Here is an 11,439-nt window from a genome sequence, read left to right on the forward strand (position 1 = left end):
GACTCTTTGCAAACTGGAATCCATACATCCTGAGGCTGCATTCATTGTAGCTGGGGATTTTAACAAGGCTAATCTGAAAACAAGACTCCCTAAATTGTATCAGCATATCGATTGCACAACCAGGGCTGGCAAAACCTTGGATCATTGCTATTCTAACTTCCGCGGCGCATATAAGGCCCTGCCCCGCCCTCCTTTCGGAAAAGCTGACCACGAGTCCATTTTGTTGATCCCTGCCTACAGACAGAAACTAAAACAAGAAGCTCCCACGCTGAGGTCTGTCCAACGCTGGTCCGACCAATCTGATTCCACACTACAAGACTGCTTCCATCACGTGGACTGGGATATGTTTCGTATTGCGTCAGACAACAACATTGACGAATACGCTGATTCGGTGTGCGAGTTCATTAGAATGTGCGTTGAAGATGTCGTTCCCATAGCAATGATTAAAACATTCCCAAACCAGAAACCGTGGATTGATGGTAGCATTCGCGTGAAACTGAAAGCGCGAACCACTGTGCGAACCACGAATACAAACAGTGTAGCTATTCCCTCCGCAAGGCAATCAAACAAGCTAAGCGTCAGTATAGAGACAAAGTAGAATCTCAATTCAACGGCTCAGACACAAGAGGTATGTGGCAGTGTCAACAGTCAATCACACATTACAAAAAGAAAACCAGCCCCGTCACGGACCAGGATGTCTTGCTCCCAGGCAGACTAAATCACTTTTTTGCCCGCTTTGAGGACAATACAGTGCCACTGACATGGCCTGCAACCAAAACATGCGGACTCTCCTTCACTGCAGCCGAGGTGAGTAAAACATTTAAACGTGTTAACCCTCGCAAGGCTGCAGGCCCAGACGGCATCCCCAGCCGCGCCCTCAGAGCATGCACAGACCAGCTGGCTGGTGTGTTTACGGACATATTCAATCAATCCCTATCCCAGTCTGCTGTTCCCACATGCTTCAAGAGGGCCACCATTGTTCCTGTTCCCAAGAAAGCTAAGGTAACTGAGCTAAACGACTACCGCCCCGTAGCACTCACTTCCGTCATCATGAAGTGCTTTGAGAGACTAGTCAAGGACCATATCACCTCCACCCTACCTGACACCCTAGACCCACTCCAATTTGCTTACCGCCCAAATAGGTCCACAGACGATGCAATCTCAACCACACTGCACACTGCCCTAACCCATCTGGACAAGAGGAATACCTATGTGAGAATGCTGTTCTTCGACTACAGCTAAGCATTTAACACCATAGTACCCTCCAAGCTCGTCATCAAGCTCGAGACCCTGGGTCTCGATCCCGCCCTGTGCAACTGGGTACTGGACTTCCTGACGGGCCGCCCCCAGGTGGTGAGGGTAGGCAACAACATCTCCACCCCGCTGATCCTCAACACTGTGGCCCCACAAGGGTGCGTTCTGAGCTCTCTCCTGTACTCCCTGTTCACCCACAACTGCGTGGCCACGCACGCCTCCAACTCAATCATCAAGTTTGCGGACGACACAACAGTGGTAGGCTTGATTACCAACAACGACGAGACGGCCTACAGGGAGGAGGTGAGGGCCCTCGGAGTGTGGTGTCAGGAAAATAACCTCACACTCAACATCAGCAAAACTAAGGACATGATTGTGGACTTCAGGAAACAGCAGAGGGAACACCCCCCTATCCACATCGATGGAACAGTAGTGGAGAGGGTAGTAAGTTCTAAGTTCCTCGGCATACACATCACAGACAAACTGAATTGGTCCACCCACACAGACAGCATCGTGAAGAAGGCGCAGCAGCTCCTCTTCAACCTCAGGAGGCTGAAGAAATTCGGCTTGTCACCAAAAGCACTCACAAACTTCTACAGATGCACAATCGAGAGCATCCTGGCGGGCTGTATCACCGCCAGGTACGGCAACTGCCCCGCCCACAACCGTAAGGCTCTCCAGAGGGTAGTGAGGTCTGCACAACGCATCACCGGGGGCAAACTACCTGCCCTCCAGGACACCTACACCACCCGATGTTACAAGAAGGCCATAAAGATCAGAAGGCCATAAAGATCATCAAGGACAACAACCACCCGAGCCACTGCCTGTTCACCCCGCTATCATCCAGAAGGCGAGGTCAGTACAGGTGCATCAAAGCTGGGACCGAGAGACTGAAAAACAGCTTCTATCTCAAGGCCATCAGACTGTTAAACAGCCACCACTAACATTGAGTGGCTGCTGCCAACACACTGACTCAACTCCAGCCACTTTAATAATGGGAATTGATGGGAAATGATGTAAAATATATCACTAGCCACTTTAAACAATGCTACCTATTATAATGTTTACATACCCTACATTATTAATCTCATATGTATACGTATATACTGTACTCTATATCATCTACTGCATCTGTATGTAATACATGTATCACTAGCCACTTTAACTATGCCACTTTGTTTACATACACATTGTCACGGTTTTCTGTATGTGAAAGAGAGTCAGACCAAAATGCGGCGTGGCTATTGCGATCCATGTTTAATGAAAACAAAGTAAACACGAATCAAATACAAAAACAATAAACGTAACACGAAAACCGAAAGAGCCTAATACTGGTGCTAAGTAACACAGACAGAACAAGGACATAAGGACAATCACCCACACCCCCCAACACCAAACAGGCTACCTAAATATGGTTCCCAATCCGAGACAATGACTAACACCTGCCTCTGATTGAGAACCATATCAGGCCAAACACAGAAACAGACAAACTAGACACACAACATAGAATGCCCACTCAGATCACACCCTGACCAAACAAAACATAGAAACATACAAAGCAAACTATGGTCAGGGTGTGACACACATCTCATATGTATATACTGTACTCGATACCATCTACTGTATCTTGCCTATGCCGCTCTGTACCATCACTCATTCATATATCTTTATGTACATATTCTTTATCCCCCTAAACTTGTGTGTATAAGACAGTAGTTTTGGAATTCTTAGTTAGATTACCAGTTGGTTATTACTGCATTGTCGGAACTAGAAGTTTGATTTGATTTACAAACAAAAGTACGCAAGTATAAACACCATAGGACCACGCAGACGTCATACCGCTCAGGAAGGAGACACGTTCTACCTCCTAGAGAGGAACGTACTTTAGTGTGAAAAGTGCAAGTCAATCCCAGAACAACAGCAAAGGACCTTGTGAAGATGCTGGAGGAAACAGGTACAAAAGTATCTATATCTGTAACGGCTCTCTTCTATCTCCTCCTCGGACGAGGAGGTAGAACAAGGATCGGACCGAAATGCAGCGTGGTTAGTTAGATACATGTTTAATGAACGAATAAACACGAAATACAAAACAACAAACGTGGAAACGTAAGGAAAACCGAAACAGCCTATCTGGTGAAAATACAAAACACTAAGACAGGAACAATCACCCACGAAAACACTCACAGAATATGGCTGCCTAAATATGGTTCCCAATCAGAGACAACGATAATCACCTGACTCTGATTGAGAACCGCCTCAGGCAGCCATAGACTACGTAGACACCCCACAAAACCCCTAAGACAAAAACACACCACAATAACCCATGTCACACCCTGGCCTGACAAAATAACTAAAGAAAACACAAAATACTAAGACCAAGGCGTTGCAATATCCACAGTAAAATGAGTCCTATATCGACATAACCTGAAAGGCAGCTCATTATGGAAGGAGCCACTGCTCCAAAACCGCCATAAAAAAGCCAGACTACAGTTGGCAACTGTACATGGGGACAAAGATCTTACTTTTTGGAGAAATGTCGTCTGGACTTAAGAAAAAAAAATAGAACTGTTTGGCCATAATGACCATTGTTATGTTTGGAGGAAAAAGGGGGAGGCTTGCAAGCCGAAGACACCAACCCAACCGTGAAGCACGGGGGTGGCAGCATCGTGTTGTGGGGGTGCTCTGCTGCAGGAGGGACTGGTGCACTTCACAAAATAGATGGCATCATGGAGGAAAAGAATTACGTGGATATGTTGAAGCAACATCTCAAGACATCAGTCAGGAAGTTAAAGCCTGGTCGCAAATGGGTCTTACAAACGGACAATGACCCCAAGCATACTTCCAAAGTTGTGGCAAAAAGGACAACAAAGTCAAGGTATTAGAGTGGCCTTCACAAAGACCTGACCTCAATCCTATGGGAAATATGTGGGAAGAACTGAAAAAGCTTTTGCAAGCACGGAAGCCAACAAACCTGACTCAGTTACTCTGTCAGGAGGAATGGGCCAAAATTCACCCAACTTATTGTAGGAAGCTTGTGGAAGGCTACCTGAAACATTTGACCCAAGTTAAACAATTTAACCTCTAGTGACTCCCCATCCCGGGTCCGGGAGCGTAATCATCGTCTGGCACTAATTAGCATAACGCAACGGACATAAATATTCCTAGAAAATATTCCTATTCATGAAAATCACAAGTTAAATATATTGAGACACAGCTTAGCCTTTTGTTAATCACCCTGTCATCTCAGATTTTCTGAATATGCTTTACAGCCAAAACTAGACAAGCATTTGCGTAAGTTTATCTATAGCCTAGCATAGCATTTTGTCCAGCTAGCAGCAGGTAACTTGGCCACGGAAATCAGAAAAGCAATCAAATTAAATAGTTTACCTTTGATGAGCTTCAGATGTTTTCACTCACGAGACTCCCAGTTAGATAGCCAATGTTCCATTTTTCCAAAAATACTATTTTTGTAGGCGAAATAGCTCTGTTTGTTCTTCACGTTTGGCTGAGAAATCGACCGGAAATTTCAGTCACAAAAACGCAGAAAAATATTCAAAATTTGCTCCATAATATCGACAGAGACATGGCAAACGTTGTTTATGATCAATTCTCAAGGTGTTTTTCAAATATCTATTCGATAATATATCCACTGGGATATATATCCACTGGTTTTTCAGTAGGACCGATTGGAATAATGGCAACCTCTGTATTTTACGCGAGAATCACTCTGAGAGCCATCAGGTGACCACTTGCGCAATGTAGCCACTTACGGGTATTCTTCAACATAAATGCGTAAAACTACGTCACAATGCTGTAGACACCTTGGGGAATATGGAGAAAAGGTAATATGGTTGATATTCCATTCACTGCTCAATAGGGACGCATTGGAACGCAGAGCTTTCAAAATATAAGTCACTTCCCGGATTGGATTTTTCTCAGGCTTTCACCTGCAATATCAGTTCTGTTATACTCACAGACAATATTTTTACAGTTTTGGAAACTTCAGAGTGTTTTCTATCCTAAGCTGTCAATTATATGCATATTCTAGCATCTTGTCCTGACAAAATATCCCGTTTATTACGGGAACGTTATTTTTCCCAGATGAAAATACTGCCCCCTAGTCACAAAAGGTTTTAAAGGCAATGCTATCAAATACACTCAATTAGTATGTAAACTTCTGACCCACTGGGAATGTGGTGAAAGAAATAAAAGCTGAAATAAAAAATTCTCTCTACTATTATTCTGACATTTCACAATCTTAAAATAAAGTGGTGATCCTAACTGACCTAAGACAGGGAATTTTTACTAGGATGAAATGTCGGGAATTGTGAAAAACTGAGTTTAAATGTATTTGGCTAAGGTGTATGTGAACTTCTGACTTCAACTGTATGTATTCTGGGGGTTGGGGTTGTTTACATTTTACTTCTTGTGTATCTATTGTATAATAAAATATTTAAATAGGATTATTATTTAAATCTAAAAGGACATAAATATTTTTCTTGATGATCAATGAAGACATATGGCCACTTGCCCAGAAGTAATGTTGTGTTTTGTGTTGAATGTCCATTATGTTTTCTATTTGAAACATATAGTGACATTCATCTTTAAATAATCACCAAGATATTTGTTAACATTGTGAATGTTGTCGTGAATGTGCCATGTTAGTTAATGAAATAATCCCTGGCTGATAGGTATCGTGTCCTAACAGAGAAACAGTAGCCTTAATAAGGCTGCCTAATCCAAAAGTAAACCGTGTGAGGGAAAAGTGTGCTGATAGGAGGGTATTTGCAAGTGGGGACCTTTACTTTATATCACTGAGTCTACACAAGTCATCTCATATCCTAGAGAGAAGTCTGGCAGGTTAGCCATTATATGATTAGAACTGGCACTTTTCAACAGTATACACACATTACTGTAATGCAGCCGTTGGAACCAACATACTGTACAGGTTATCGTCAGATTGACATTGTCTCGAGGTCGTCCATTATTTCACCATTACTTATCATGGCAGGTGGATACTCTCTTATCGTAGCGATAAAGCAACGCAGAGTTAGAACTGTGGACCGTCTGTATATAAGACAACACACACACACGTCTCAGATCACTCATCCACAGGCATCTACAGGTGAGTCTGGTTCCTCTCAAGGTCTCTACCTCGCTTGATTTGCGCTGAGCAAAAGAATTGCGATACATTGCTTTTGATGGGTTGATTGAGGAATTGCTTCTTTGCACAGGTGAACGAGTTCTACAGGTGACTGCTGAGGAGACCAGACATCACATCATGAAGTGGGCTATCGTTCTGTGTGCCGTGGTAGCACTCTCCGAATGCATCATCCAGTATGTTAATCATGCTATACCCCTGCTATACTCGTGTTACACTCGTGTTATAGTCCTGTTATACTCCTGCTGTACTCCTGTGTACTCCTGTTATACTCCTGCTATACTCCTACTCCTGCTGTATACTCCTGTTATACTCCTGTTATACTCCTGCTATACTCCTGTTATACTCCTGCTATACCCCTTTTATGCTGTACTCCTGTTATTCTCCTGCTATACTCCTGCTATTCTCCTGCTATACTCCTGCTATACCCTGCTATTCTCCTGCTATACTGCTATTCTCCTGCTATACTCCTTGCTATACTCCTGCTATTCTCCTGCTTTACTTCTGCTATACTCTGCTATTCTATTCTCCTACTATTCTCTCTGCTATACTCCTGCTATACATTACTCCTGCTATACACCTGCTTATACTCCTGCTATACACCTGTACTATACTCTGCTATACTCCTGTTATACTCCTGCTATTCTCCTGCTATACTCCTGCTATTCTCCTGCTATTCTCCTGCTATACTTCTGCTATACCCCTGTTATACTCCTGCTATTCTCCTGCTATACTCCTGCTATTCTCCTGCTATACTCCTGCTATTCTCCTGCTATTCTCCTGCTATACTCCTATAGTTACATTACGCAACAGATCAGAAGGCAGTGAAAAGTGTAATACCCCGAAATGAGTGAATGATTTGAATAGTCACACACAGTTGTTTAGCCTATGCTGCCATAACGTTTATTACAATGGTTTGACCAGAAGGTCTTGGACCTTTGACCAGAAACCTGCTGGACCTGAGCTGCTTGCCCAACCAGACTTTGTCCTCCTCCACAGGGTGCCGCTGATCAAGGGGAAGAGTGCCAGGGAGAGCCTGGAGGAGCAGGGTCTGTGGAATGAGTACAAAGGGAAGTTCCCTTTCAACCCCACCAGGTTTGACGACCAGAGCCTATATGTCTCCAATGAGCAGATGACCAACGACGCTGATGTAAGCATGAGAATGGATAGCACTTAACACGTTCCACTATGTAAGGCAGCAGAGATGGCTGAAGCACATCTTTTGGTATCTTCTTCCTAAATTAATTATTGATCCACCAGGAAAACTTTAGTTTGAAATCAACAATTCGATTACTGATGACCGATAGGTATTCTGGTGTAATTCAGCATATTCTTATAATATCATAGGGTAGGCTGAGGTAATTATTCATACAAATATTTAGTTCATTATTTGATCTTCTCTAGTTGGCGTACTTTGTAGGGGGAGGTATTTATTAATACAAATGATTATTTCATTATTTGATCTTCTCTAGTTGGCGTACTTTGGAGTGATCTCCATTGGAACTCCACCTCAGTCCTTCACTGTCATCTTTGACACTGGATCATCCAACCTGTGGATTCCCTCCGTCTACTGCAGCAGCGCAGCTTGCGGTTTGTAACACACACACACACAAACACACACACACACGCACAAACACACACACACACACACAAACACTCCCAGGCTAATCGTGTCTCCCCTCCTTCCAGCCAACCACAAAAGGTTCAACCCCAGTTTGTCCTCTACCTTCAAGAATGCTGGGAAGAGCCTGTCCATCCGATACGGTACTGGCAGTATGACTGGCTTCGAGGGCTTCGACACCGTTGTGGTAAGGAACAGAATTCATCACAACAACATGAGGAGTGGAAACATTGTGTAGGTTTCAGTACTATCTCAAATATGATCCTCCTCTTCCTGGTCCTCTGTAGGTGGGTGGGATCCCTGTGAAGAACCAGATCTTTGGGCTGAGTCAATCGGAGGCTCCCTTCATGGCTCATATGAAGGCTGATGGTATCCTGGGTCTGGCTTACCCCCGCCTGGCTGCCTCTCAGGCCACACCAGTCTTTGACAACATGATGACCCAGCATCTCGTCAACCAGGACATGTTCTCTGTCTACCTGACTCGGTGAGTGGTCAGAGTGGAGGTCAACCAGGGCTATTTCTGAAATGGAACCCTATTGCCTGTATAGTGCACTACTGTTGACCAGAGCCACATGGCTCCCACAAACCATCATGGCTTGGAAATATGAACTGACACAACTTCTCTCTCTCTCTCTCTCCCTCTCTCTCTCTCTCTCTCTCTCTCTCTCTCTCTCTCTCTCTCTCTCTCTCTCTCTCTCTCTCCTCCTCTCTCTCTCTCTCTCTCTCTCTCTCCCCCTCTCTCTCCCAACCTCCCCTTCTCTCTCCCCTCACACTCCCCCTCTCTCTCTCTCTCTCTCTCTCTCCCAACCTCCCCTCTCTCTCTCCCCTCCCCTTCTCTCCCCTCTCTCTCCCTCTCGCTCTCTGTTGTCGTCCATCTCCAGTAACTCTGCGGTAGGTAGCATGGTGACCTTCGGAGGCGTTGACACCAACCACTACTCCGGCCAGATCGCATGGATCCCCCTGTCCTCTCAGATGTACTGGCAGATCACCGTCGACAGGTACTGTTGCAGTTCCAGTACGTTTTATAGGGTTATAAATGGTTATTAATGGGTTATATAATCCTATGTAACTGGTAGATGAAGTGGTTAAGTACAGATCTCAAGCAGCCATCTCTTCCTGATCCGTGTATATCTGTGTCCATTGCAGTGTGACTGTGAACGGCCAGATTGTGGCCTGTAACGGCGGCTGCCAGGCTATCGTGGACACCGGCACCTCTAATATTGTGGGACCTCAGGCCGACATCTCCAGCATGGCCCGTGCTGTGGGAGCCCACTCCGCCAACGGAGACGTAAGTCATGTGATATTGTTTTGGTGATGTGTCACAAAGAACCAGGCATAACGTTGTGTTAATGATGTGTTCCCATCACCACTACTGACATAACTCAACAAGAACCAGAAAAGAACTCACACAGTCTACCTCACAAAGCAAATGCTGTTTAATTCATCGTCTCTCTCTCCTCTCATACCTCTCTCTCCTCCCTCTATTTGTCTCTCTCTCTTTTTCAGAATGTGGTGAACTGTAACAACATCAACAACATGCCATCGATGGTCTTCCACATCCACGGACAGGCCTTCACTCTCCCAGCCTCCACCTACGTCCGCCAGGTGTGTGTGTGTGTGTGTGTGTGTGTCTGTGGTAGATCTTAGGTAGCCATGAAGTGATCGTAATGTTGTTTTGACATGTTCTCTCTCTCTCTGCCACCCATACAGTCCACCTACTATGGCTGCCGTACCGGTCTCCAGTCTAGTAGCTCCGACCTGTGGATTCTGGGTGACATCTTCATCCGACAGTACTATTCCATCTTCAGCAGAGCCCAGAACATGGTGGGTCTGGCCCTGGCTAGATAATCCAACACAGATCAACAATGGATCCCGTAACGCCATATGAACAACCAAATGAGGGTGTCTCTCCAGTGCAATCGTATCTATTCTAAAGCTAATTTGAGTAGTTTGTGATAGGAAGTGATACTGCTCTATGTCTAGAATTGTAATTAGTTCATTCAAAATAATAAAAAAGTTTTGTCATGATAAAGTGGTCTGATGGTCTTTTTTGGTTCATTCGTGCTATGATTATGAATAAAGTACGCACTGCATTATCAATCTGGAAACATAAAAACTATGTCTATGCATCTATTCACTTCCTTTCCTGTAGTGCCACCATGTGGCCAATCATGTGACTACTCTATGGCCCCAAACTCTGTGCCAAAACTGGCAGAGTTGGTTGGAGAGTTGGACTTGCTGTGTCAAGCAAAAGTAGGCAACCACTTCACTGAGCCAGCCAGTCCTTTGACAATGACAAGGCACATTGGATTATGGATGTTAATACTCTCAAGGACACGGTCGTCGTAAAATATAAAAAAATGCCGCTTTGCCCAAATCTCTGCTAAGTACCACTCTCCTGAGAGTGGTAATGATTTAAATATACACTAGAACAGTGGTTCCCCAACTCTTTATAGTCCCGTACCCCTTCAAACATTCAACCTCCAGCTGCGTACCTCCTCCAGCACCAGGGTCAGAGCACTCTCAATGTTATAAAAATTAAATCATTTTTTAGGTGGTGGATCAGTTTAATATTGCGGAAAGAATATTGGCTCCATCAATGTAATTGTCTGCACCATTTCCAATCCCCCAAATATTTTTGGGGTAAATATATATATCCATACACAAATGCATACATATACACATTTATAAATACACATACCTATATCGACATACATACTTTTAAAAAGAATATACCTTTATTATTATTCCCCGCAAACAATACCACCGATCCCCCCCCAATTGAAGTAAACTAATACACACTTCGGCTTTTACCTTCAATTTATACACCTTATACACCTTTTACAGACACAGTCTATTTTACAGTAGTTATTTTTTGTTTGTTTTCAGTCCTTCCTCTATTTCTGATGTCCATCCAGTTAGATTTCTATTTGTAACTGTGCTATTTGACAAAAGTTCTGAACCTGTAGACATTTTACAGACCCCGTAGGTTTTACATGGTTTATCTTGTTATTAGTCCCACTCTTCAGCTCCATTCAACCTCTCCCATCTGTCTCTGAACATCATCCATTTTGGATTTCTATTTGCCATATATTTTTCAACTGTGCTGTGATGCTTCACAAACGGATTGAACCTTTCTATTCTCATAGCTTCTACAGATTGTAAATTATAAATATATATTTTTGCTAAAATAATTATTATATTATTGATTTATTGACTATGGCTCATATATATACCATTCTATTAGTTGCAAGAATTTTGTATTGTAATTTAAATTGAAAAATTCGAAGTTTTGCATCCGGCGTTGTTTTGCGTATCAATTCATAAACCATGTGCCATGGAATGGGTACATGGACAATCTCTTCCCAACTATTTTGCAATTTATATGGCACAGCTGTCAGTT

The 11,439-nt window shown here is 43.7% G+C and overlaps 1 protein-coding gene across 1 annotated transcript; it reads left to right on the plus strand.

The window, feature by feature from the left end:
* The first annotated feature begins 6,228 nt into the window (after positions 1-6,228).
* On the plus strand, positions 6,229-10,068 carry LOC121840697 (pepsin A-like). Its single transcript, XM_042305562.1, has 10 exons — positions 6,229-6,379; positions 6,489-6,591; positions 7,415-7,565; positions 7,888-8,005; positions 8,105-8,223; positions 8,324-8,520; positions 8,918-9,034; positions 9,183-9,324; positions 9,543-9,641; positions 9,747-10,068. The coding sequence occupies exons 1-10, from the start codon at positions 6,259-6,261 to the stop codon at positions 9,882-9,884; spliced, it is 1,305 nt and encodes a 434-aa protein (XP_042161496.1). The 5' UTR covers positions 6,229-6,258; the 3' UTR covers positions 9,885-10,068.
* The last annotated feature ends 1,371 nt before the right edge of the window (positions 10,069-11,439 follow it).

This window comes from Oncorhynchus tshawytscha, linkage group LG24, assembly GCF_018296145.1.
Source record: "Oncorhynchus tshawytscha isolate Ot180627B linkage group LG24, Otsh_v2.0, whole genome shotgun sequence".
Lineage (NCBI taxonomy): Eukaryota > Metazoa > Chordata > Actinopteri > Salmoniformes > Salmonidae > Oncorhynchus > Oncorhynchus tshawytscha.

What these genes read in the sequence shown, in the direction of transcription:
- LOC121840697 (XM_042305562.1), top strand. Translation starts at nt 6,259, where the DNA reads ATGGCAGGTGGATACTCTCTTATCGTAGCGATAAAGCAACGCAGAGTT. An exon ending in CTCTCCGAATGCATCATCCA is followed by an intron (nt 6,592 to 7,414) that starts GTATGTTAATCA and finishes CCTCCTCCACAG; the next exon opens with GGTGCCGCTGATCAAGGGGA. An exon ending in CTGCAGCAGCGCAGCTTGCG is followed by an intron (nt 8,006 to 8,104) that starts GTTTGTAACACA and finishes CCCTCCTTCCAG; the next exon opens with CCAACCACAAAAGGTTCAAC.